Source organism: Amblyomma americanum, chromosome 11 (genome assembly GCF_052857255.1).
Source record: "Amblyomma americanum isolate KBUSLIRL-KWMA chromosome 11, ASM5285725v1, whole genome shotgun sequence".
Classification (NCBI taxonomy): Eukaryota; Metazoa; Arthropoda; class Arachnida; order Ixodida; family Ixodidae; genus Amblyomma; species Amblyomma americanum.
Window position 1 is genome coordinate 22568887 of NC_135507.1, and position 27594 is coordinate 22596480.

At 47.3% G+C, this 27594-nt stretch overlaps 3 protein-coding genes and 1 long non-coding RNA gene across 4 annotated transcripts in view; 1 reads left to right on the forward strand and 3 right to left on the reverse strand.

The window, feature by feature from the left end:
* The window catches only part of LOC144110653 (uncharacterized), a 462868-nt gene that overhangs the window by 336229 nt on the left and 99045 nt on the right, over window positions 1-27594 (forward strand). The window lies entirely within an intron of this gene.
* On the reverse strand, window positions 1453-10927 carry LOC144109448 (beta-galactosidase-like). Its single transcript, XM_077642241.1, has 3 exons — window positions 9435-10927; window positions 5195-5581; window positions 1453-1667 (listed from the first exon to the last, which is right to left on the reverse strand). The coding sequence occupies exons 1-3, from the start codon at window positions 10896-10898 to the stop codon at window positions 1518-1520; spliced, it is 2001 nt and encodes a 666-aa protein (XP_077498367.1). The 5' UTR covers window positions 10899-10927; the 3' UTR covers window positions 1453-1517.
* Window positions 12997-17035, reverse strand: LOC144110651 (beta-galactosidase-like). The gene is made up of 3 exons (XM_077643700.1): window positions 15519-17035; window positions 13908-14201; window positions 12997-13237 (listed from the first exon to the last, which is right to left on the reverse strand). Exons 1-3 carry the CDS (start codon window positions 16977-16979, stop codon window positions 13079-13081), a joined length of 1914 nt encoding a protein of 637 aa, XP_077499826.1. The 5' UTR covers window positions 16980-17035; the 3' UTR covers window positions 12997-13078.
* LOC144111413 (beta-galactosidase-like) lies at window positions 19791-26789 on the reverse strand. Its single transcript, XM_077644697.1, has 4 exons — window positions 26132-26789; window positions 25081-25353; window positions 22747-23403; window positions 19791-20454 (listed from the first exon to the last, which is right to left on the reverse strand). The coding sequence occupies exons 1-4, from the start codon at window positions 26768-26770 to the stop codon at window positions 19987-19989; spliced, it is 2037 nt and encodes a 678-aa protein (XP_077500823.1). The 5' UTR covers window positions 26771-26789; the 3' UTR covers window positions 19791-19986.

Consider the following 27594-nt stretch of genomic DNA (forward strand, 5'->3'; position numbering starts at 1 on the left):
GTCCTGCCTCGATCTTTGTACTACTTACCATAGTTGCCATCGGCATTGCATTTGAAGGCCACAAAGCTGGTTATTTCAGCGTGAGGCCAAAGCCTACAGTGGGTTCAATCCGATCATTTAGCCTTTGATTCTGAACGAATGGAAACCAGATAAATATGGATGCGTCATGGCACAGAACTAGATTCAAGCTACCTAGCGTTTTTAACCCGGCATAGGACGAAGCATATGTATTTCGTGTTATGTTCTGTGTTGTTCTAAAAGCGCTATAAAAGTATGGTTCCAGGATGCTCGTTCCGACTAGCCCTAATTACCGCTTTATTAAGCCCTGAATTTTTCATATCCTTGTGCTAATAAATTTCATCAATATAGAACGACGCCATCTTTGATTTTTTTAATCAAGAACGTACGCATTCAGAAAAAATACGATATGTCGTGAGCACGATATGATTTCAGATCAAATTCTTTCTTATATTTTTTTCAGCGCCCTCTTAACATAGAGGATTCTCTACGTCGTTCATAAAAAAATAAAATACGCAATAGAACGCAATATAACTGTCCAGAGACAACAGTTACATCGCCCTCAAGCGTGCTTATTGTTGCCCTCACTTATGGATCCACAGACCACTTTGCCGAACTGCGCTAATGGATGTCGGACTGTTCTACAATTTTTATACATTATGCAATGAGACAATTAACGTCAACCTTACTGCCCTTAAGAGCCGTTTGGATGCAGGGCTTGGAATAAAGTACAACTGTGGTTCTGTTGTCTATTTTGTTTTGTTTGGTGTCTGAAGCCTTGCTGCCGACAGCTTTATTACGTGCGTTTGAAAAACGCACGTAATAAACGCACAAACCTTACGCCAGCCTGCATCAAGAGTAAGAAATATCGCCTTTCTTGCACGCCTCACTTGACCTAAACTAAACGTTGACGTCATAACCACTGTTTGAGCACTGGTACTTAGACTGTCTAATAAAAACATTCAATTCATCGTAAAAATTTCATTATAAATTATGTACCGGGCGTAGGTTAACCTTACGTGGCGAATTCGCCTTTTTCTACGACAACTGGCGCCTTCTGCGGAGTGTGCGAAATTTTTTTCTGCTGCACAGAAACAGGTTCGAATCAAACGCACGTCGGCGTCGAAGTCACGAAACGATCCACTCCCACGAAGCGCCAACTGCGCACGCGAAATGGCAGGTGTACGCTTGCAGCTGTCGCCATCTGTCGCTTGCGCATGTCACCACACGAACTGCGCATGCGTGGTACAAGGTGGCAGTTTGTTTTTAGCCATTAGCGCTCGGGTGAGGAGTGTAGGTGCGGAGGCGCAGCGAAGCCGTGCCATAAAGGCAAATTATGATTACTAATGTCTTTAGCATCCCTCCTGAGAAAGAACACACGACCACAATTCGGTGTCTGTGTTCCTTTGAGATCCCTCAGTTTGTGCGAACCGTAGTGTACGCAGTTGCTCGGGTTCGTGCATCGTTCACTTGTTCCCTGTGATGGTGCACCAGTGTTCTTAGTCTCCGGGCACGGGGGAGTCGAGAATGGGCCTGTCCACAAAGTTGACGGTCAGGTTCCCTATTGGCAGAGACTCGGTCTCGAAGATCAGGATCTCGTTCTTGCGCGGATGCGGGCGCAATAGTACGCCTGGCACGTACAACGTCACCTGCAAAGATTTCGGACGCTGTCGTCAGCGGAAGCGGGAGCGAGTGCTTTATGAAAAAATAACTGAAGACTACAGATTTAGCCGCATACTCTGAGAATTTTAAAATTTTATTTTCTTGAGGCAGCCTACGTCATTCTCATTCCTAAATTTCCCTGAATATTGCTCAGACATTCCTGCGGTATCTCATCAACTGCAGTTAGCAGAATGGGTCATTCGCGAATTGCCTCACGCGCCTTATTCACTGAAAATCGCTTGCCCGGGATGAAAGCGAAACCATAGGAGTTGCAACAGCACTTGTTTATACCTTAAGAAACACTCTACCGTAACCGTCTCGGTCGCAGGCGATGTGCCGCTGACATGTAAGAACGTAGTTATAGAAAACATACCCGCTTCTAATGCATTTCCTTTGACTTCCAACTGGTGAGATAAAGCTCAATACCATGATCATGAGTGTCTTTCTGTTATCAGCAACGCTTCATTTCGTTGGTCGACCAATCCGTTAGTGCCCTGGGCCGAATTCCGGAATTAGCGTCATAGCAGTGGACAGGCCGCCATTGGAATCTGAACCTGGCAACTTTTAACGCTAGAACTTTAGCTAGTGAGGCTAGCCTAGCAGTGCTGTTTGAGGAACTAGCGGGAATTAAATGGGATGTGATAGGGCTTAGCGAAGTTAGGAGGACAGGTGAGGCGTATACAGTACTAAAGGACGGACACGTACTGTGCTATCGCGGGTTAGAGGATAGACGAGAACTAGGTGTGGGTTTCCTCATTAATAAGGATATAGCTGGCAACGTAGAGGAGTTCTACAGTATTAACGAGAGGGTAGCAGCTATAGTAATTAGGCTGAATAGGAGGTACAAGCTGAAAGTGGTGCAGGCCTACGCACCCACATCCAGCCATGATGACCAGACCGTTGAAAGCTTCTATGAGGACGTAGAATCAGCAATGAATAGAGTAAAATCGCAGTACACTGTACTGATGGGCGACTTCAATGCGAAGGTGGGCAAGAAGCAGGCTGACGACCACGCGGTAGGTGACTATGGGATAGGCTCTAGAAATAGCAGGGGAGAGTTATTAGTCGAATTCGCGGATAGAAATAATTTACGGATCATGAATACCTTCTTCCGCAAACGATAAAACAGGAAGTGGACCTGGAAGAGCCCCAATGGTGAGATTAAAAATGAAATCGACTTCATACTATGCGCTAATCCTGGCATCATTCAGGATGTGGCCGTCCTCGGAATGTTGTGTTGTAGCGACCACAGAATGGTAAGGTCTAGAATTAGCTTAGACTTGAAGAGGGATCGGAAGAAGCTAATGAAGAAGAAGACCATTAACGAGTTAGCCGTAAGAGGGAAAGCACAGGAGTTTAGGATAGCGCTGCAAAACAGATATTCAGCTTTAACTGAGGAAGATGATCTTGATGTTCATTCAATGCCCGATAATCTGACATCAATAATTATGGAGTGCGCAGTAGAAGTAGGCTGTAGGACAGTTCGAAAAGATACCGGGAAGCTATCTCAGGTGACGAAAGATCTGATTAAGAAGCGCCAAAACATGAAGGCATCTAACACTACCGATAGAATAGAACTAACGGAGCTATCAAAGTTAATAAATAAGCGCAAGGTAGCCGACATAAGGAAGTTTAATATGGAGAGAATCGAGCATGCTATAAAGAACGGAGGTAGCCTAAAAACAGTGAAGAGGAAACTAGGGATAGGTAAAAACCTGATGTATGCATTAAGAGACAAGCAGGGCAATGTCATTAGCAATATGGATAAGATAGTTAACGTAGCCGAAGAGTTCTACACAGACCTGTACAGTAGCCAATGTAATCAGAGCGCTAATGAGAAAGACAGCAGTGCACAGCAATGCGTCATCCCGCCAGTAACGAAAGATGAAGTAAATAAAGCCTTAGAAGCAATGAAAAGGGGAAAAGCAGCTAAGGAGGATCAGGTAACAGCAGATCTGTTGAAGGATGGAGGGGACATCGTGCTAGAGAAACTAGCCACCCTGTATACGCAATGCCTTATGACCTCGACTGTACCAGAAGCTTGGAAGAATGCAAACATTATCTTAATTCATAAGAAGGGAGACGCCAAGGACTTGAAAAATTACAGGCCGATCAGCTTACTATCCGTTGCCTACAAAGTATTTACTAAGGTAATCGCTAATAGAGTCAGGGCAACGTTAGACTTTAATCAACGAAATGATCAGGCAGGCTTTCGTAAAGGATATTCCACAATAGATCATATTCACACTATCAATCAGGTGATAGAGAAATGCGCAGAATATAACCGACCTCTATATATAGCTTTCATTGATTACGAGAAAGCATTCGACTCAGTGGAAACCTCAGCAGTCATACAGGCATTGCGTAATCATGGGGTAGAAGAGCCTTATGTCAAAATACTGGAAGATATATATAGCAACTGCACAGCTACTATAGTCCTCCATAAAGTCAGCAATAAAATTCCAATAAGGAAGGGCGTCAGGCAAGGAGACACGATCTCGCCAATGCTGTTCACCGCATGTTTGCAGGAGGTATTTCGAGGCCTGAATTGGGAACAGTTGGGAATAAGAATAAATGGAGAATACCTAAATAATCTGCGATTTGCTGATGACATTGCCTTGCTGAGTCACTCAGGAGGTGAACTGCAAATCATGATCAACGAGTTAGACAGGCAGAGCAGATCGATGGGTCTAAAAATTAACATGCAGAAAACCAAGGTAATGCTCAACAGCCTAGCAAGGGAACAACAGTTCACAATTGGCAGCGAGAGCCTAGAAATTGTGCCGGAATACGTCTATTTAGGGCAGGTAGTGACAGCTGATCCGGATCATGAGAATGAGATAACTAGAAGGATAAGAATGGGGTGGAGCGCATATGGCAAATTCTCGCAGATCATGAGTGGCAGTTTACCAATTTCCCTCAAGAGGAAAGTGTACAACAGCATAATCTTACCGGTACTCACCTACGGGGCAGAAACGTGGAGGCTAACGAAAAGAGTTCAGCTTAAGTTAAGGACAACGCAGCGAGCCATGGAAAGAAAAATGATAGGTGTAACGTTAAGAGATCGGAAGCGGGCAGAGTGGGTGAGGGAACAATCACGGGTTAATGACATCCTAGTCGAAATCAAGAGAAAGAAATGGGCTTGGGCAGGGCATGTAATGCGAAGGCAAGATAACCGCTGGTCTTTAAGGGTAACGGAGTGGGTTCCAGGAGAAAGTAAGCGTAGCAGGGGGCGGCAGAAGGTTAGGTGGGCGGATGAGATTAAGAAGTTTGCAGGCAAAGGCTGGATGCAGCTGGCAAAGGATAGGGTTAATTGGAGAGACATGGGAGAGGCCTTTGCCCTGCAGTGGGTGTAGTAAGGCTGATGATGATAATGATGATGATGATGAATGCTGGAAAGTAATTAAAGTTGTCAGCAGGAGAATCGCAGTCAATAAAGCGTTGGCGTGCATGATAAGTTAGCTTAATACTTTAGTGCTCAACTTCACGCTGCGTACATCACTCTTGCACTGACCTGCGGGCCCATGCTCGGCCAGTACCTGCCCAGATTGAAGCCGTTGATGAAGACGACGCCCTTTCCCCAGCCCGTCATGTCCAGGAAAGTGTCGGCAACAGTGTGTTTGCCTGCTCGGGCTGAAAACGCTCCTTTAGTACTGTTGCTGCCATCACTACTACTACCGATAACATCATCAAAGACGCTGCTACAGTCCTTGATGTCCGGCCATTTGGGCAGCGTGAAACTGCCGTAAAAAGTGCCGGGAGCGGAGCAGGGCTTCTCCGCTTTCGAAGTTCTCAAGGCAGCCGCCAGGCGTTTCACGGCTCGTGCGTTGTTCAGCGGTAAGGGTTCCATTGTCCAGTGGGTGAGAGCACGGCCGTCCAGGTAGGCTGGCTTTGTGATCCCCTGCAATGGGAACCGAACGCCGCTGGAAATCTTCGCCTTAGGCGGAGAGGGTAAAGGGGAAGGAGCTCTAAGAAACTGTGAATCAATTTTGGCGCTACCAGTTACAAATAATCAGAAATCTGTAGCGTGCGCAGTTTGTAACTGGTTGTATCCTGGTGCACAGCCTCATAAACGTTTCAGTGCGTTAGCATTAGAACTCTCATGTTTCTACCAGCTTCGGTCGGCAGGCAGAAAAGGGGAGAGAAAATCCTCTCTCCGCTTTAACAGGACGTGAGATAGACGGAAAATTGGGGTAGGAAGACGGATAGAGGGTGGGAGGTGACGGTTCGGGGATGATTGGAAAGGAGGTGCGGCGTGTCGCATTGTGATTGGTGGATTAAATCAGGAAAGGGAGCGGGGTTATGACGTGTCACACGGTGACTGGCGGACTGGATCACGCCACCCGCTCGCACGGTCTGAACCTGTCAGCGGCAGTGGACGCTCCGCTCGGGTGGAACACTAATGCTAACGCATGCTCGGCCACATCAATCGCATTGGTCGTCTGTACTTCATTTTTTTCGCATGGCTTTCAAATTGGGCGCCAGAAACGGTACAAGTGTCAAGAACTGGTTATATATATGATCTCCAGGGGCCGCGTCCAGCATTCCTAAGATTGCGGATGACCAACCGAGGTAGACAACTGCTTAAGATTCAAAATTTATCTTCTGTTTAGATGGCGGTACATCTCTTAATAACACAAGCTTTGTTGTCGAGTAAGTAACGTAATGAGCTAAGGACAAGACAGAGATTGGGGAAGATAACTAAAGATTGACCTGAAGGAGGTTCCAGTTGGCTGCCTTGAACCGGTAGAATGGGACGATGGGCTAATTATATATAGGAAGACAGAATGGGTGGGAGGGGGGGGAGTTAAAATCGAAGAATATCATGATATGTACGCGTTAAAGTTATAACTTATTGGGCAGGCGCGAGGAACTCAGGAGACATAGGGATAAGTAAAAAAAAATTGGTTGCACGCGTTCCCAAATCGTCGTCTTGCAAGTGCTGTGGCTGATAGGTAAGGTGTGCCTTGGACTAAATTCGACTCAGAATTGCCAGAATCAATGATATTCACTATAAATTATCTTTCAGGGGTGTTCAGTAAGATTTTCCTATGGGGCTGCAATATTTCTTTTTAGCCACGGATGGGAAAGATTATGCGTTCAAATCAAGGTGTTTCTCGTTTTCTTAGATTGTTCTCTTTCCATAGAGCTCCCTCGAAGCACACCCTCTTCAGACGTTGCTTCATCTATAGAGATACTACAGCTATGGTCTAACTGCGCTTGGGCCACATCTTGAGATGAGAAAGTTATTCAAAATTTCTGTTATGTCTGCGTACAGCACGCTGAAGCGGTAGCTTCGCGATATTCCAACCATCATCACACCAATTCAACCACCACAGTCAGAAGGCGGCGATTATCAATATCTTGCTGATAGCCTGTGTGGCGTGGACTGTGAGCCGATAGCTATTCTCCGTGATCCACGGGGATAGTCATCCCTTTCAACCTCGCAACAAGCCAGATATCGTCTTTAATTATGTGGTGTATTGTTCCGAGTCGTATCCGCGATCTCCGCTAATAAGTTGTCAGCACGTGTCACAAGCTCTCGAGTGCGGCCTCACCGCGCGGTTTGTATTTCAGGCCGGGTGTGGCTACGTTTTCAGCACGTACAGCTTGTTTCACAGTTAGAGGGAACATGGGAGCGCGTGGCAGTGCTCCGCGGAGCGCCAGTGCGTCCGACGGGACCACGCGTCGAAGCAAGGAGGCAGAAGACCTGAAGTACCTCCTTCAGGTCCCTCTTTGCCGGCGCCATTTTGCTTCGATGCACGGCCGCGCCGGACGCATTGGCTCATTGAGGAGCGCAGTCACAGGCTCCCGTGTTCCCTTTAAGTGTGAAACTACGTGTACACTTCGCATCCACATCCCCTGTCTGTACTAGGTTCAATTCATGATTATTCGTAAACGGCACCCACTTCGCGGTGGATCAGATATATCCGGACAATCCTCCTTATTATATGCTCACTGTGATTTTATTTTCTCGCGCATTTATAGACATAGGTTCTACTCCAGCTACAGTGGCTTAAAACGAAACCACCGGCTCCTGCAGCGCATGTGCAGTTCAGTTCCTGTTAGTGACAGTCGCATAAGAGAGATGGCGCCAGTTGTCAAGCACACACTTGCCGCTCGCAGGCGCAGCTGGCTCCTCGTGGAACCCGATCACGTCTGCGTCCCCCACGTTCATTTGTTTACAACCTGTAGCCGAAGAATTTTTGCCACACTCCACGGGGCGCCATGTTTTGTCAATAAAGCGAATAAAGCGCCGCCTGTGAGAAGAAGTCCCAAACTTTAAATTTAAAATGACGTTTTCAATTAAATATATATTTCGGAAAAAATCTCATAGCCCAGAGGAGGACCTTTTTGAACATTTATGGCAAAAAAGCTGGAGACAGCAAGCCAAGTAGTAGACCTCAACGCGGGAACTTTCTTGTATTTCATCTGCGAAAACTGTACGCTTTGAGTTTTAGGGCGCATGTCGCCTCATTTATTAACTGAGCGTGTCTTCGAAAATAATTCTCACGTGACATCTTACGTATAGATTAAAACTCAGTTAAACTGACGCCTAGTTTTCCTTGCACGCTCTTCAAGGAACGATCTGAGAGAGCGCCTGCACTTTCCATGCTTCAGTAATTTTTTTTTCTTGTGCAGCCGCCGCGGTGGCTGAGTGGTTACGGCGCTCGGCTGCTGGCCCGAAAGACGCGGGTTCGATCCCGGCCGCGGCGGTCGAATTTCGATTGAGGCGAAATTCTAGAGGCCTGTGTACTGTGCGAAGTCAGTGCACGTTAAAGAACCCCAGGTGGTCGAAATTTCCGGAGCCCTTCACTACGGCGTCCCTCATAGCCTGAGTCGCTTTGGGACGTTAAACCCTTTTAAACCAACCAATCATAAACAAATTTATTTTGCAATTCACTGCCACGATTCACGGAGGAGTTTAACCTAGGGTACGAAAATTAAGCAGAACCTCAAGCAGACAGTTCAACTTTGGGGCCTCCTCCCGTACCATTACCCTCAATTTTATTGCTGAAGTGAAACGGAGTCCCTATAGAAGAATATGTCGTTGTAAACGTTGTTAACTTCACGTCTATCTAATGAAACCTCGCTAGTTGGCATTCGCGCCGGAAGTGTTTGCATCTGCGCTTTGAGCGCTGTGCTGATCGCGGACCTCTTCTTTTCACCTAGGTCCATCTGAGCGCGCAAAATCTTCTTAGAAGCCCCTCGCTGCGTGACCTGAAGTAGGCAGTCATCGTTAATATGTGAACAAAATAAAATCAGCAAGAGGCTTGTCTAGTCAATCAGCCGACAAAAGTTGCGCCAATTCAATGCTGCACTGACCATCCATGACTGATCTCTAGCCGACCTGCTGGGGGATCTGATTCGCTGGACGTCTATGTAGTAATCAGCAACTTCCGCATGCACGGTAAGATCTTTTGGTGCCGGACATGTCTGTGAAGCTATTTAAAAGCTTCTTTCTTTTTTGAAGGATCTAGAATTTAATGCGGAGAGCTTCGTAATATCATTAAGTGGTCTTCCTTGCCTCAGCATTAAACGTAAACGCATTATTTAAAGGCGAAAACATCAGCCAGCGTGGCACCAATGATTAACTTAATTCGTTGACAGTAATCTTAATGCACTGCCTTTAAGCGATGGATGGCATGCGAGTCACGTCATGAAATTTTATGGTACAGTAAACATTCTTCTATTAGCATTCGATTTCTGAGTTTTTCGTCCCGAGCCTCGAAGTTTCGCACAGAATTGCTTACCTTTGGGTCGTGATTTGCAAGTCCATAGTTTATCCTTCCTGTGTTCTCTACGAGAACCTTGATGTCCTCCCCAGGCTGGACAACAATAGACACGTTGTACACACCCCGATCAGTGCTTAACACCGCTCTGCTTTGCTTCGTGAATACGTAGCCTCTGTTTTTTACACCCGGTACCAAGAGAACTGCTGGACTGTGGGGCCAAAAAGGCACCTTTGCCGTGTACAGAACGTAACCGTAAGCGTGGCTGAGTTCCTCGAAGGTCTTCGGACTAGTGGACATGACCGGCTTGATGTGTCCCTGGTGCCGCCAACTGGCGATCATGCTATCCAGGGACGCGCACGATACCAGATGTACAGGACCAATCTTGAGCTTGGGTTCCGGGACAGGCAAAGGTCCCCTGGGCAAAGGCAGATAGCGTCCGACAACCTCTCTTATCTTGAAATAGGCATCTGTAGGATCACCCGCTTCCGTCAGAGGTGCGGCGTAGTCGTAACTCGTCGGATGAGGCCGTGGATTCGCTCCGTTTGTAAAAGCGAAGTTTGTGCCGCCGTGAAACATGTAGAAGTTCACGGACGCATTATACTGCAACGCTCTGTCCAGTGTGATGGCTACCAAGTTCGGATCGATTCTACTGTGCTTGGTACCCCAGTTATCGAACCAACCAGAATAGTATTCGGCGACAACAAGAGGCCCTTGCGTCATCGCCTTCCTGACTATTTTAAACATAGCGTCGACGTTGTCGCGGCTACCAAAGTCTGCTGCTACCAACGTACCAGGGACGTGGTCGCACTGGTAGTAATCTTCCCGCACAAGATCCGTCCTAAAGAGCACGACGTCTCTCCCGAAGTGGTGTTGGGTAATGTTAACCAGATGCTCCATGTAAGCCTTGTCGCATACGCCGAGTTGACCGTACTCGTTCTCGACCTGAACCATGATGATGGGGCCTCCGTTCTTGTAGAGGTAACCTTTGACCATGGGGAACAGGACATCGAACCACTTGTCCACTCGCGAGATGTAAGAAGGGTCTGAAGACCTGTACTTCATGTTGGGGTTCAACCTCAGGAGCCAGTAGGGCAGCCCACCGTTGTCCCGCTCGGCGCATATGTACGGACCCGGCCTGAATATCACGAGCAGCCCGACCTTCTTGGCGGTGTCCAGGAAAGCCTTGAGGTTGGCGCCACCTTTGAAGTCGAACTTTCCGGGTTCCACTTCGTGAGCACTCCACTCGACGTAAATCTCCACCGCGTTGAGGCCGGCCTTCCTCATCTTCTGCATGCGGTCCTTCCAGTACGGCTTGAGGATGCGGAAGTAGTGGAGAGAACCGGAAATGAAACGGAAGGGCTTGCCATCCTTGAGGAAGCGGTTGTTGCGGTAGTCTACGGTGAAGGATCTCAGTCTTGACGCGTCGTTAACTGGGAGCAGTGGGCCGACGAGGCCGATTAGAAAAGGCCAAATGCGAGCCATGCCTGGCGCACAGGCTTCTCGACTACCCAACACTTTGGTGGCAAACAGCGCAAGGACGCGGACAGAGCGGAAGAAAATACAGGACTTGCGCTGTTTGCCACCAATATGTACCACCAACTCGCCCGTTTGGCTATTGTACCCAACACTTGTTTCAACACCTGTGCGCCCTAGGATTGCGACGATCCATCTCCGGTTTATGACGGCGTGGAGGCCAATGGAAGAAACAGGCGCACCACTTGTGTCTATTTTGCGAGGGCCTCGGGGAGCGTCTATTGCTCTGTTAGCGACCTCCCGTGTAATGTGGGTACATATCCGTGAAAAAGAGAGAGAGAGAGAGAGAAAGAAGAAAGACGTTTGAAAATAGCTTGAAAAGTTCTCGGTCGCACCTGGCTTCTTGCCGTCTTTCATATTCTGCCCTGCGGCTGCGTCAGCGAAGGAATATTCATCTGAGACGCTTTGATGGCTTGCGTTGTTAAGCCTTGTGACTGTCAAATAAATAAAAATACTTTTAAAAATACTGCTGTCCTTGACGTATTTTGGTTTTGATAGGGTACGTTTCCTCGGAAGCAATTTGTCCTTGCTTGTCATTTTGTATCGATAGCACGATGTGCGAGGCTTTATTTCTTTAGTTGACGGGTCTTACGCGTTATGTTTACTGATAACCGGAAGCCGTTTTGTGCCATTTACGGCTTCGGCCAACAAACCGCGTTCGATTTTGTACATCTAATACCTCTTTGAAGCGACTGCACGCTGGAGTGAATGGAGCTTTGGGCTGCAGCGAAACAGGTGTCTTGAGGCATTTGTGAAGAGTCGTTTTTAAACATTTTAGATGTAAACGTTAGCTGAAAATTAGGCGAAAACGTATACGCAGTTCAGCGGACATGACCTGCACGTTTATTTTCTTTCTTTGAGGCTGAAAAGTGTTAATCATCATCATCGTCATCATCATTATAGTCAACCTGACTGCGCCCACTGCAGGGCAAACGCCTCTCCCATATCTCAGCAATTAAACCTGCCATTTGCCAGCTGCGTCCACCATATCCACGTACCCTTACAAAAATGGTCTATAGACTTCTTGTATACTGTATTGCCTTCCTATAGATCTTTCGTTCTGTCTATTCACAGTCTATAGACTGTCTATTGACGAAAGTCAACTGAAAGTGTATAGCCATAAATCTATAGACTCTCTATAGACTATCTAGAGGATTTGTATTGCCTATACACTGTTCTCTAGAATTTGTCTATAGAGAGTCTATAGACTTTATAGACAGAAGTTTGTGGACAGCCTATAGACTGTGTAAAGAAATTTTTGTAAGGGCAAACTTAATCTCATCCGCCCACCTGACTTTCTGCCGCCCCCTGCTACGCTTGCCTTCTCTTGGAGTCCACTCCGTTACCCTAAAGCTGGATACCCTTAAGCTGGATAAATAGAGGCCTTGCACGAGCACCTCGCACCTCACAGTAGGCGAATCTCATTACAGGAACACTTAGTTAATTAAGAACATTAATTAATGTGACCAATTCATGTGGACGATATGTTATAAAGCAGTGTGTCATGGCAACAAGCGTGTCGATGTCAGCGAAGAGGTGCGCCAGGGGACCCACAAGCTGACCATAGGGACCCTTTAAAACCATCGTGTCATGATCTTTAGCTGAACTGAAGTGTCCCTCAATATTTTTTTTTAAAGGGCGCAAGTCTTGCTGCGGCCGCCGCGGTGGCTGAGTGGTTATTGCGCTCGGCTGCTGGCCCCAAAGACGAGGGTTCGATCCCGGCTGCGGCGGTCGAATTTCGATGGAGGCGAAATTCTAGAGGCCCGTGTACTGTGCGATGTCAGTGCACGTTAAAGAACACCAGGTGGTCGAAATTCCCGGAGCCCTTCACTACGGCGTCTCTCATAGCCAGAGTCGCTTTGGGACGTTAAACCCCCATAAAACCATAAACCAAGTCTTGCTCGGTATGCTGCTTGTTTTTCCCAGGTGGAACCTCTAGGGAAAAGTTGCACTCAGTTTTTCAGATCAATATACATTCAAATGGCTCCTTGTAAAGCTCTGCTGTTGCTTGACAAAGGTGACGACAAGGATGAGGCCGAATCGTGGCTCAGTGTAAATCATTTCGTCCTTGTTTTACTGGCTCTAACTGTACTTGTGTGCCCTGGACTCCAGACGCCGGCGGAGACGGCTTAGTGCGTCGAACCGCTGGGCACAGGTCCGTCAATGTTGGGCACGTCCACAAAACTGATTGTCCGGTTCTCTCCTGGTGTGGACTCGGTTTCGAAGAGCATGACGACGTTCTTCTGCGGGTACGGTCGGAGCAGCACGCCAGGAACGTACAGGGTCACCTGCGCACGTTATGCAGTTTATGCAGGTTATGCAGGCTGTGCAGCGTACTGATCAAACTCCATGTCCGTTAATGCGCTCTACAACAAGGTGTGCGTAATAACCTTGCATTTCAAGTTGTAAGAGCAGACAGGTCTGATTACGTTTCCGGTGTACGAAGGAAATGATGACACTGAGATATCAACTTTTTTTTCTGTTCGGAAGACAAAGATTCCAATTGTCCCTAGAGTAACACAATCTCCTAATCCAGAAAGCGCTTTCAATGCACCGTTCGGAGTAAAGTTATTTTGCTTGGTTTGGAGCTGCCTAACAAATAATTCTTAAGCTAGCTAGTTTTGTGGATTGCGCACAGGAGACACACCATTTCACGTTTCAGTGTTCCCGATTTGGGCCGTTAACTTTTACTTGCATGAAGTGATTGACAGGTGCACATGTATTCAATATTTGTTCGCTTATTTCAATGTTTTTCTTTTGTTTTCGGGTTATTTTTTTCTTTGCTTTGGGAACATCTGTCCTTTTCTTTTTCTTCCTTCATACATTTGTGTCGCTGTCTGTTTTTTTTATGTCGCATTTCTGAAGTTCAATTTTAAGCGACCCGCTTGGCTGTGTCTACTTCCGTCTCAGTAACCACACAGAGTGCGGTACATAATAAACAGCGCACTTTGACCCTACCTGCGGTCCGATGCTGGGCCAGTATCTTCCCAAGTTAAAGCCGTTGACGAATGCGACGCCCTTGCCCCATCCCGTCGGGTCGAGGAAAGTGTCCAGGGGCCTCTGTCCTTCGGGCAGCGCGAAGCTGCCGAAAAACGCTCCCGGAGCGCTGCAGTATGGATCCGCGTTCGAGGCACCGAAGGCGTCCACCAGGTGGCTAACGGCGGAGGGAAGCTGTCCGTTGCTCAAAGGAAGCGGCTCCATGGTCCAGCCGGTGAGGACGTGGTTGTTCAGAGTGACGTCCGAGATAATTCCCTGAAAAGATAACGCCAGATGTGTGCCGCTTTAACTTTTGGGGTTAGCTCTTTGCTCTGATTTCACCACATTTAGAGCAGCCATGTTTCCAGATACGTTAATAATATAATAATTGGTTTCTGGCGAAGCAAATGGCGCAGTATCTGTCTCATATATCAGCGGACACCTGAACCGCGCCGTAAGGGAAGGGATAAAGGAGTGAGTGAAAGAGGAAAGGAAGAATAGGTGCCGTAGTGGAGGGCTCCGGAATAATTTCGACCACCTGGGGATCTTTAACGTGCACTGACATCGCACAGCACACGGGCGCCTTAGCGTGTTTTACGACTATTTATTCGTTGCATTCTTGGTTGTTGTGATTCATAAGCGGTGATCACGAAGATGAACATGAGGGTTACTGTAAAACTGTTGAATGAAGGGAGGTGAAATGGCACCTAGTCGAGAAAGGAAGCGGCGGTGTCAAATAATCGTCAAGAAAAATGTTACAAAATAGATTAAACTGAAGCTCTTCAGATTTTAACTAACGCTGCTTCGCACAGAGACGCTAAAACCGTCCCAGAGCAGTTCTCTAAATAAGGCGTGCACATTACATTGCTTTCTTCTCATATTTTTAGGACCTGGTCGCGAGGCAACCTGTAGAACAGCTTTTTTGTATTATCTTACATACTGGTATCGTTAGTCGTCCATCGCTTACATCTTCTAATTTTACATACGAGGTTGTTTACTCGGACCCGTCTACCTACTCGCCAATATTGAGCACGTGAGCGTTCACACCATAAAATTGTTGCAAGGTTGATATTGAGACTCGTGGTACTCATACGTGGTAACCTACTCGGCGCTCAATTACTGAGGCCCGGTGCTTTGCAAGATAGTGACGCCCTGTATATATATAAATGCTTACAACCACACACTACTTGCTATGCTGGCATATGTGCCACCCTCTAATAGCGTCTGAAGTGTCCTGTAAGCTATGCGGAGCCTATGTGATGACGTGCAAACTGCATCTCGTTCGGTTGTTATACGACAAGGTACAGAGCTCTTTGCGTGGCATAACTTTTGCCTTATTGCGATGTCGGGTTTGAATGCTCGCCATTGAAAACCAATCTGCGCCCCACATTAAGTAAACAATGAACGAAATGAAATGTAAATGAAATTAAAGTTCATCCCCGCCTTTGTTAAATTGCGGATCTCTTGAGCACATAAGAGTTACAACGCGACGATGTTAGCCTTGGAAAACATCCGATCCATTTACCCTTGTTTAAGTTATCTGAAAACTTCGTTAACGTTATCTCGTTGCAAGGCTCCGCTGCATTTGCTTACCTTGGGGTCGTGGTTTCCCAAGCCGTAGTTGAGCCTCCCAGTGTTCTCAACGAGAATCGTAACGTTCTCTCCCTCCTTGACAACCACCGGCACGCTGTACACGAGCTGGTCCGTGGCCAGAACCGTCCTGGTCTGTGGCGTGAACACATAGCCCCTGTTCTTGATTCCCGGCACCGCCAGACTGGCTGGACTCGCTGGCCGGAACGGGACTCTCGTCGTGTACACCACGTAGCCGAAAGCGTGACCCAGCTCTTCGAACGTCATGGGCCGTTGGGACGACACCGGCTTTATATAGCCGTGCTCGCGACAAAAAGCACGTATATCATCTAGCGTCGCGCAAGACTCGAGCTTTACGGAACCGAGCTTGAGCTTGGGTGCTGGAACCGGCAGAGTTCCGTTGGGCAGAGGTAGGTAGCGTCCCACAATATCTCTGATCTTGAAGTACGTATCGTTCGGGTCGCCTGCCTCTGTCAACGGCGATCCGTAGTCGTAGCTTGTCGGCTGAGGAGGCGGATTGGCTCCATTCGTGAACCCAAAGTTGGTGCCGCCGTGAAACATGTAAAAATTGACAGACGCGTTACGTTCCAGGATCTTCTCGAAGGTCCTCAGTACCAAGTTCTGGTCGACTTTGGCGTGTTTTCCTCCCCAGTGGTCCATCCAACCGGGATAGTACTCTGTGACGACGAGGGGCCCCTGTTTCATAGCCCTTCGCATCGTCGAGAACATAACGTCCACATTCGCACCAGAGCCGAAGTCGGCCGTCACCAACGTACCGTTCGCATAGTCGCATTTGTATGCAGTGTCACTTGGCGCGTTCGTCCTGAAAAGGATGACGTCTTGTCCCAGGTACCGCTGCGTAATGTTGACGAGATGCTGCATGTAAACTTTGTCGCACCCAACGTACTGTCCGTACTCGTTCTCGACCTGAACGGTGATGATGGGTCCGCCGTTCTTGTAGAGGTAGGGCTCGACCATCGGCAGTAACACGCTGAACCACTTGTCCACTCGCGAGATGTAAGAAGGGTCCGAAGACCTGTACTTCATGTTGGGGTTCAACCTCAGGAGCCAGTAGGGCAGCCCACCGTTGTCCCGCTCGGCGCATATGTAGGGACCAGGCCTGAATACCACGAGCAACCCGACCTCCTTGGCGGTGTCCAGGAAAGCCTTCAGGTCGTAGTCGCCTTCGAAGTTGAACTTCCCAGGCTCCACTTCGTGACCGCTCCATTCCACGTAAGTCTGGAGCGCGTTGAGACCGGCGAGCCTCATCTTCTCCATGCGATCTCTCCAGTACTGTCTGGGGACCCGGAAGTAGTGTAGGGAACCGGAAACGTAGCGGAAGGGTTTACCATCCTTGAGGAAGACGTTGTTGTTGTAGTCTACGACGAAGGATGGGCTGCTGAAAGCGCTGTTGGCCCACGCTAGCGACACAAACAGAGAAGCGAGAACGGAGAAGCGAGCCATGTCAGCGCTGAGCTCTCGCCAACTGCTGCCCTTGTGGGCGACGCGGATCGGCTATCTGAGTCTGGGAGCGGCATTCGCTCCGCGTATCACCCGTCACGTGCCGTCGATTAGACGTGATAGATGGGGCTGTAGAAACAGCCCATGTACATGGAACGATAACTGCTACAGCTATGCCTTCCGGCGGACTGAAGGCATGTGGAATGCTTTTATGATTGTTTTGCTGCGTGCAATACTAAAAAAGCACCTACTGTATCTTTTATTCTTAATGTAATACAAACTCTCCCTGAGACGGGAGCTGGCACCGTATCTTTATGAGGTTTACGATTTACATTTGCATTGACTTGCTCCAGTGCAGTACATTTACTGCACATACACTTTTGCTGAATGCTTTGCATTACTTATTACATTCCAATTTAGTAATCGTGCTTTCGTTTTTAGCAGACAGAGCTATTTCATTTCAGTGCAGTAATATGTATGCAAGCAGCAGATATGAGATCAGAAGCTGACATATCTAGGTCCTTTTTTTTTAAATGAAAAGAAGCTTTATTTCATAATTCAAGGAAAAATTGTACAAAATATTTGGAGCGATAGCCTACATGGCTAGTGTCCGGTCCAATACAAAACAAGGCATTTAGGCAACCGCATAAATATGTAAAGTAACAAAAGAGAAAAGTTAAAACAGAGAAATAAGACAGCAAAAGCATCCAGTGTCCGGTCGGATGCAAAACAAGGCATTTGGGCAAACGTATAAGGAAGCTGCACACCAGCATTTCAGCAAACTATACGCGGGGAGTTCAGACAAAATGAAAACACAGAAACAAAAAAGAGAAATCACATCATTACTTGATTATGCAAGAAATATAATTTCGAAGACAGTTTAAAATTTCTGGCAAGCTTTATTTCCAGTGGCAATGTATTCCAGAATTTCGTCCCAATGAACTCAATCTCTCACCGTATGTGTTGTGATGGATCGGAAGATTAAAATTACCGTTGGCAGCGTGTCTTGTGTTGCGAACAGGCAAAGTGAATAAGCTCATCGGGAGTGGAGAGTTAGTTGTTAAAATGCAATTTACTAGAAGGGAGATTTTGTAGTCGCGTAGAGCGGAAAATTTTAGTACTCGAATTTCTTCAGACAGATTGTTGCTTGGATGATGCAATGAAGAATATGTTATAATCCTTAGTGCTCGTCTCTGTAAGCGTAGCAGAGATGTGAGATAAGTTTAGTATGTGTGCCCCCATGATTCGCTGAAATAACTCAGATGACAATGAACAAATGAAAAGTACAAGCTGCGTAATATGTTGCGAGGAAAGTATTGTCTAGCCTTAATAAGGACGTAGTAGCAGCCAAACGCAGCTTTATTACAAACGCTGTTCACTTGATTCTTCCAGTTAAGGTTGTTGTCATATATAACACCAAGATATTTAAATGAAGGAACGGATTCAAATACACAACCGTTCAAAGAAATCCTAATTTGATTAAAATCAATGTTTATTCTTGTATTGAAGACGACATATTTAGTTTTTTCAATGTTTAACGTTAATCTATTCTTACTGAGCCAGTTGGAAACTGCCATTAAATCTTGCTTCATGTCGGCTTGCATCGCAGAAACCGAATTACCTGTGAACATGAGGGCCGTGTCGTCTGCATACATGAGAATCTGCGAAAGTGAGACTGAACATGGAAGATCATTTATATAAATGGAAAACAGAAGAGGCCCCAGGACAGATCCTTGGGGTACTCCGCATTTTATATAGCTATATGTAGAGTCAAGGTTGTTAATTACCACTTTCTGTTGTCGGCCTGATAAGTAACTCTTGAAAAATTGCAGTTTGTCATTAACAATCCCATAGGCGGCTAGTTTGTTCAGTAATATTCGATGTGATACAATGATTGGATGTGATTCTACTCAGATTCGGAATCGCTGAGTTCATATGATTTGTTTTTAGAATGTTTTTTTTCCTCACTTTTATTCACAGCATAAAATCATTCCTGATGGGCGCCTTGGCGCTCAACCTGAAACCATTTTCGAGGTGATAGAATTAAATATTCGCATCACCTTATTTTGCAGTGTCGTATAGGTTCCGTATGCGGAGGCTGAGAGGCGAAATATTGCAAAAACAAAAAGCATAGCATTGTCGTTTTAGCTTTTGTGAACTTGAAAACAAAATTTAATTTGTGCTTCTAGATGAAGACAGGTTTCCAAAACTCAGCACTTAAGCCTGTGCTGTTTCTCAGCACCTTGGGGCATTTTTCCCTGTTATTCAAGATACATCCGTGTCAGCTATGTTGTCGCTGCCGGAGAATGTTATCTGAGATAGGCTTGCAGACATGCGCATTTTCATTAGCTTATCAAAGGCCCTCTTCCCGCCGACGTGAAGGGAAGGTAGGCGCTCGCACACTGAAAGAACGACGTTTGAGCCCCACCGATTGTAAGGGAACCCAAGAATCAAGCTTTTCGCTGAAAGCAGTAACCGGATTGAGTTGTTCTCAAGAAACCTTTAAACAGACCTCTACAGGGAGTTCTGTCCTACGCTTACCAGAGGTGACCAGAGGCTAATCCGCTGGTAGTTCGTTGACCCCATAGGATCAGTGCATACTTACATTGTTTCATTGCCGCTCCTTCCTTCCTTTTTCCCCCTCTGTTCCCCTCCCCACTTGTAGGGTAGCCTACTGGGCATCACCTTGTTAACCTCCCCGCCTCTCCCTCCTTCTGTTTCTCTCTCTCTACATTGTTTTGCCAGATTTCTGTACCGTTGACAGCAATAAAGTGCACGTGCGATTGTGGACGTGTGTTGTACACAGTTATAAAGCTCTGTCCTTACGGCTTTTTATTTACCGCTTCCGAGTAGGTTTACCCTTTCTCAAGCAGGAAAAGAACCTAGATGAAAATGCGCCGCTAGAAGTCCATTCTCGACGGTTGTTTTGTATAAGGAATGTAGGCATCGGTGAATTTCGCAAAGGTATGATTGTTACGTTGCGCGAAATATCTCCGTTTGGTTTGAAGGGTCACTTGTGACTTCTTTGTCCGGGCTTGTCTGGAATGGGCCCGTCAATCTTTGGAGTGTCGACCAATTCCAGTGTCGTCAATGCCGATGGAACTGTCTCGGTCTCGAATACAATCAGCGTGTTTTGTTGTGGATAAGAATGCAAAATAGAACCAGGTACATAGAGAGTAACCTGCGGGCCTATGGAGGGCCAGTAGCGGCCGAGGTTGAAGCCGTTGATCACAACCACTCCTTTGCCCCAGCCGGTAGGATCAAGAAAAGTGTCCAACGGTTCTTGGCCTTCTGGCAGCGTGAAGTTGCCGTAGAAGAATGCTGGCGGCTTAGTACGCGTGTCGTTTGTCTGGGCGTGGCCATGCTGGGAAAGAAACTGGCCAAGCCGATCCAAGTCTTCTTCGTGAACGAGGGGTACGCCTTCCATTGTCCAGTTGGTCAGCTGAGCATGGCCGAGTGTTACGCCAGATGTGATTCCCTGCGCCATGTCAGTACAAGAAGAAAGCATGAACATTCGTCATCGTTGAATGAAAAGAAGCATTAGACGGACGCGGCAAATAGAATGGCCATGTTGTTCATAATTTTTTACTTTTTAAAATAATTTTTTTCGCCATCTTCTGATCTTCAACTGTCTCGTAGCAATACATTACAGCGAAATATGTTGTATCAATTTCAAACAAAAAAATATTTTCTTCATGTGTGGTCGTAAAAATTTTATCACCATGCACACACAATAATTGCCCCGGCGCATCGCGGATTCCGCAGTTTTTCGACAATATAGTACGGCCATTTTAGCACCACTGTATGTAATACAGAAGCGTTTCAGCAACAGCAGTGCGCAGGCACATGCTCGCTGAGTATAGTCTTCGTCATGCTTGATCGTTTCTACTTGTCGGGTAAGCGGCTGCGGAGCAACTGACCACGGCGGTGGTCAGACCTGGGAGACAACGGAAGGCGTTAAGAATATCTTGCTTCGGACAGGGTGCCATTGGAAACTGAATCTGGCAACGCACGGGGCGGAAGTTACGTGGGGGAATGAGGTTAAGAGTTTTGCGGGGATAAGGTGGCGGCAGCTGGCGCAGGACAGAAGATGGCTTTGTGAACATGGTGACATCAAAAACTTCCGCTCTTTACCGTTAATCGTTTAACGCCCCGATGAAGACTATTCGAATGTGTTAATTTTAATTACTCAGCGACTATAACAGGCAGCTTGAAATAAAAAGAAATTCTGAAATCTGCATACAAAGTTCCCTATCTGAGACGACTGCTAATGTAGTAAACCTTCGCGGCATCTTCTGTTTTGAGCTCAGGCTGTGGAATGTCGTCTAAGCGGCATTAACAGTCACAATATTGCGGCCTGCATTGCTTGACTAACATTCGGCTATGTCTAGCCATACGAGGATAAGTGTTATAAAACACCGGCGAAAGCAGAAGAGCTCATGCCTTGTCCGCTAAGAGAAAATTTGTTTTGTCTAGAGCTGCGGCTGTACTTAAGCTTCTTTGTTTATTCTTTACTGTATATATGCACCCTAGCGTTTTGAGTGTTAATGGGCGTCACTGGACAGTGGTACATCTCATCGCACACCGCATCTGCTGCTTAGAAGGGTAACGGGACTTATGTCTATAGGTCGGCTGAATCGTAACAGGAGGTCTTGTCTTAATCATCCGTCGAATGATACTGGCAGCATTGTTGTCGCATAGAAAGAACCGTGGTATTTTCCGCTGTGATTCGAGTGTCAGCTGCACCTTTCGAAAGCTGTCGAGTGCGCGTTGAGAGTACGTACGCCCTCAACATTTCTCGGAACACTATCTGCGTTGCGACATCAAGGTACGCCCACGAAACTTGTGCATCTTTGTGTTTTGTGCGTCGAGCAGCATTCTGTGATGTTTGTCCTGCATCGAAGTGATTTCGCTGAAACCTGACGAGTGCAGAGTAATGAACTCTATAGAAATCGCCGACCATATTGCACTCCGTGACACTGGGCGCGAAAACTATCGGCCAGTAGCTTTCAAACGTGCATACCGGGCTGCACTCATTGTTCTTGTAACGGCCACCTATGACGCACGAATTGGACAAGTGGGGACATTGCACCGTTATCCGCTGAGTGTTTTTAAAGAGGCAGGTGCTTCATTTCTTTTGTTTCTTTTTTCCGCACATCCGTTAACTTTTGCTGCTTGCAGTTAGACAAAATTTTGTAGGAAAACGAAACCACCCCTAGCTATTGACGGCCGGATCACTAATAGTTAAGTGACGCACGTGGTTATGTTCCTATATGAATTCTTCATTGAGTTGTAACTTCTATAGTTTGTTTTTAACTCTCGCCACCTCATTATACGTAGTGAAGTGATCACAAAAGACTTCTAGTTTACCGTCGCATCAAGTTAATGTTTTAAACATCTCAGGCTTTATCAGTGCACAAGTTGGGTTTCCTCATTCAAACAGAAAAGCTGTATTGATGACTAAATAAACAACTCCAACAGCACTGCAAAATTTTCCTTTCTGAGTATTGCGAGTTGGACAGCACCTTGAAAGAGAAAAAATGGCGCGGAAGAAATTGAATTCGGGTATGGCTTCAGTAAAAAGTGACGAACTTCCCCCACAGGTGGAAACGATCAAGCGTAATGATAATTACTCAACGAACACGCCCCTGTAGGTTACACACTGATGTTGCTGCGACGCCTCTGTCTTTCATACTCAACCGCAGCTAATACTTTCGAAATGCCAGAGAACTCTTTGGTCCACGTGAGAGTTTGGTGTTTCTGAGCTCACCTTTGGGTCGTGGTTGCCCTTCCCGTAGTTCTGGCGTCCCTGGTTCTCCACGAGAATCGTGAGTGTCTCTCCTTCACTCGTCACCACGGACGCGTTGAAGATGCGCTCGTCCAGACTCAGGACGCTCCGGGTCGCCCTCGTCATTACGTAGCCCCGGTCCTTTATGCCCGACACCGTCAGTAAGGAGGGACTCTTTGGCCTGAAAGAGACTCTGGTGCTGTACACGACGTATCCGTAGGCCTGGCTCAACTCTTCGAACGTCAGCGGCTGTTTGGAGCGTACCGTCTTCAGGTAGCCGTGGTTCCGGAACCAGTCCATCACTTCCTCCAGGGTTGCGCTCCGCGTTAGGGCAATGGTCCCCAGGCCTAGCTTCCGCGAGGGAGTCGGAAGTGGGCCCGGCGGAAGGGGAAGGAACTTCCCCGTGGCGTTCCGGATCATGTAGTACAGGTCTGTGGGGTCACCGGCCTCGGACAGCGGCGAGCCGTGGTCATAGCTCGTTAGCTGCGGCGGAGGCCGGTTGCCGTTGCTGAAGCCGTAATTTGTGCCGCCGTGAAACATGTAGAAGTTCACTGAGCCGTTGTACTTTGCCAGGATCTCCTCGAAGGTGTCGACGATGCTTCGTTCGTCAACCTTGTCGTGCGGGAACGACCACACATCCTGTATGTGAGGGAAACACCAACCACAATGTTTACTGAACGATGATGAGCTCCGCCCGCCGGCTTGAGGTGTTTCAGATATGGTCCGTAATGTGCCGTAACAAATCAGCTTGAAGGTGTGCTCGCGAAAGGTGTGCTAATAAGAAAAAAGAAGGACTCGGGCCCTTCATTCAAAATCGTGCAACTTCATCACGAGGGTCAGAACTGGATAGATGTATATAGATGCAGTTAAATTGCCTTCAGCTGTCCCTCCATGAGGTGAACCCTTGTAGAAAATAATGCTGTTGTTTTATAAACTTAGCACGTTCCGCCATTTTCACTATTCCACTAGTTGAACTATTTTACCTCTGCTTCTCCTCACATGCTACCGCGTTTCATCTTTGGCATCAAGTACTGATGGTGGTGGTCCACCCCTAATTGCAAAAAAACTTGTAATCCGAGGTTGAAAAGTGTTTTTTCTTTTAGAAATAGGCCATCTTAACTCTATTACGCTGAAAATCTCGCTTCGCACTTTTCTTATCTTTAGGCTCTCAGGAACGCTACTACAAGGTAGACATGTCTGTCTCTTCTCATCACATATTCCGAACTGAGGCCAACCTTCTGGGACTATGGCCTCAATTCTCGTTAGCTTGGAAGCCATCAAGGCGCTCCTCATATGATACAGAGATACAGCCTCGACCGCCGGAATGCGAACTCGCGTAAGGCGTTCTTCATTGTTACGTGCCAAAGGTAATGTCGATTGTTGAGAGGTTCTATACTATGATCTGAATTTTCATTTTCTTTTTTGTCGCTCCCTTTATTCCTTTGAACGTATCGCGGTATTCGTAGATGAGATGGCCGGCACTTTTGTGCACGGTGTGCAGTATCAGCGGTATCAAGCGTCGATAAACCGATTAGATGTGCCGTGCTGCCTTCGGCGTGCTCCGGGCGCACCGGAATGACAGCCGTTGTGGCTTGAGTCATCATCATCAGCCTGACTAAGCCTACTGCAGGGCAAATACCTCTTCCCATGTCACTCCAATTAACCATGTCCTTTGCCAGCTGCAGCCACCTTATCCCCGCAAACCTCCTAAACCCATCCGCCTACCTGAGTCTCTGCCGCCCCCTGCTACGCTTGCCTTCTCTTGGAATCCACTCCGTTGCCTTCAGTCGTAAGGGACCATCGGTTATCTTCCCTTCGCATTACACGCCTTGCCGATTCCTAGTTCTTCTTGATTTCGACTAGGACATCTTTAACTCGTGTCTGTTCCATGACTAATTCTCCTCTATTTTTGACTCTTAACGTTGCGCCTATCATTTCCATTTCCAAGCCTCTCTGTGCGGTCCTTTGTTTAAGCTCAACCCTTTTCGTTTGCCTCCCTGTTTCTGCCCTATAGGCTATTACCGGTAAGATACAGGTGTTATATACCTTCCTTTTGAGGGGCACTGGTAAACTGCTATTCATTACCTGAGAGTGCCTGGCCCACCCGTTCTTATTCTCGTTGTTATTTAACTCTTGTGAAGAGTGAAGGTCACCACAGTGTCTTGAGAGCACACTCCCTATGTATAGGGTAGCCAATCCCGCGAAATACCTGCTGAGCATCCCGTCCATTCCTTTCACCTCTTTCTCTCTCTTTCTCTTTCTATCACACATTTCTTATGGTCTTTGTTTCCCATAGTGTTCACTCTTGCCCTTTACCTGGCGGCCGCAGTAGTACTCGGTGACCACGAACGGCCCGTGAGGCTGCTCCCTCTTGACGGCTTCGTAGGCCTGCTGCGTCGTGGCCTTGGCGGGGCCGAAGTCGGTGGTGACCAGCGTGCCTTCCACGCGGTCACACTCGTACGCCTTGTCGTCGGGCGTGTCCGTGCGGAAGAGCACGGTGTCCGCGCCCAGGTGCTGCTGAAACTTGTCCACCAGGTGCCGCATGTACGCCTTGTCGCACACGTCGTACAGGCCGTACTCGTTCTCGACCTGCGTCGAAGGATGGGATTAAATTTCCCTCTGCATTTATTCATCTAGTCTTTGTTCCTACTCCAGAAGGTACACTTCCTTCGCCGAAACCCTAACTTCTATAGTTAAAGTAACTGGGCTTAGGAGCGCACGATAGGCTCTTTGTATGTGTGGCCTTCGCACGAATGGACAATGGACTTCCTTTTCATATAACCTCCATTTCCCCATGCTAACCATATTTTTATTTTTATTTCCTTGTCGAATCATATTGTAATCTTGCTTTGTATAAGACGCAAGTCGCTACCCTGTTTGTCTTGCTAAGCTTACCCTAGCAGCACAAGTAATTGGCCCAACATTGCAACTGCAATGGCAAAGCTGGCCCTACAAAGGACCTGGATGGGACCATCCTGTTGCAGTATTGGGCCGATGACCTGTGCTGCTTGGGGTACTGGGCAGGTTAGGTTAAGCTTAGTACAGGTATTTCTAGTGACTGTGCAAGAGCCTTACACTTCCCGCTTTGTTTCTCCGTGTCTTGAGAACGTAAAAAAAGATTAACGGCCCTTGTCGTGCATAACATATTTACGCAGATATAAGTAGTAATAACCAGCGTAGAAGTATTTGCAATGGCGAGAAAAAGCGCGTGACGTTAAGAAGAGAGCGAGGATGGTAAATTATCTTTATAAGCTGCTTTTTAATACTCCGAGTAAAGCGGCTTATAGCTATCAGCGGTTAAACACACAATGCAGGATTTGCTGCTGCAACGCCTAGGAATGAGACCGAAAGGCGATGTGGTCCTCACCTGGACAGTGATTATAGGCCCGCCATTCTTGTAAAGGTACGGCGCCACAGCTGGCAGCAGCAGGTCTAGCCAGTGGTCTACCGCGGCCAGATAGGTCTTGTCCGAAGACCTGTACTTCATCTTGGGGTTGATCCTGAGGAGCCAGTAGGGAAGGCCACCGTTGTCTCGCTCCCCGCAGATGTAGGGACCAGGGCGCAGGATCACGTACAGCCCTACTTCTTTGGCCGTCTCGAGGAAAGCCTTGAGGTCGTAGTTTCCCTCGAAGTTGTACTGACCCGGCTCTGGCTCGTGGCCGCTCCATTCGACGTAAGTCTGCAGCGCGTTCAGTCCAGCCATCTTCATCTTGAGGAGCCGGTCGCGCCAGTAAGGCTTGGGGACACGAAAGTAGTGGATTGAGCCGGAGACGAACCGGAACGGCTTCCCGTCCATGAGAAAGCGGTCATTTTCGTAGTCAACGACGAAAGAGCGGTTCTCCTTAGCCGGACCTCCTTGCGCTGTGGTTGCCAGAAGACATGCTAGACCCACAATACTCAGTAAATACTGAGCATAAGCCATGCTTATTCGGACTCCTGTCTCAAGATGTATGCTCGCGGCTTTCGTAAACGTGCAAGTGCGCCCTCCTGCAGTGAGTGCTTTCATTGCTGCTGTGGTGTTTCGAGCCTCCGAATCTGAGAACAAAAGGGTGGTCGGACGTCACTTTGTGCGTAATCTGTGCTTGCTTATCGATTTCGACTTCGGGCAGCCCTTGATATAACCCATATCTCTTTTCTCCTGCCAGACAGGTCGAAAGGTGATAATCCGTGACGCGATCAGCTGCTGACCTTCAGGTTTCCTCATGTATCTCCATGTTTGCCGTCAGCACGTGCTGCGCTCCTGTAGAATGTTTCTGAAAAAAAAAAACGTTATAGTAGTATTTTCATTCTTAAATGATCCATTGACTAGCATGGAAACCCATGCATATCTTCAGCAATCAACTGCTCCATTCATTTCGGTGAAGTTTGGTGCAAGTAAAGAAAGGGGTTAAGTTCTACTGTATGGCTGAAGATGGTTCCCTAAAACACGACAGGTGAACTTACGCGCAATGCATCTTCCTTCTTATCCCTTGTCGCTTATAAGCGGTATAAAATGGCAATTCCAGTCTCCTCATCATTCAGCCCTTGCAGTTAAATGCTTCAACTACTTAGGGGAATCCTACAAGGCCTTTATTTTTTTTTGTAAGGAATCGTTAACAAAAACCAGCTAACCACGTCCAGCCTAGCGTTTCAGACCCAATCTACCCTAAACGACTGCTTGGGCAAGATGTCAAGACGTTCACTAGGATGGCCAGCATCCCACAACGCTGTGGCTTTGCTTTTGAATGGCAGTTTATCACGCTGGAAAATGTAATATACACCCCCCCCCCCCCCCCCCGCCCACCTGAAATACAATACCACCAAGAACGGTTTGCATATCGCTGTGCGTCT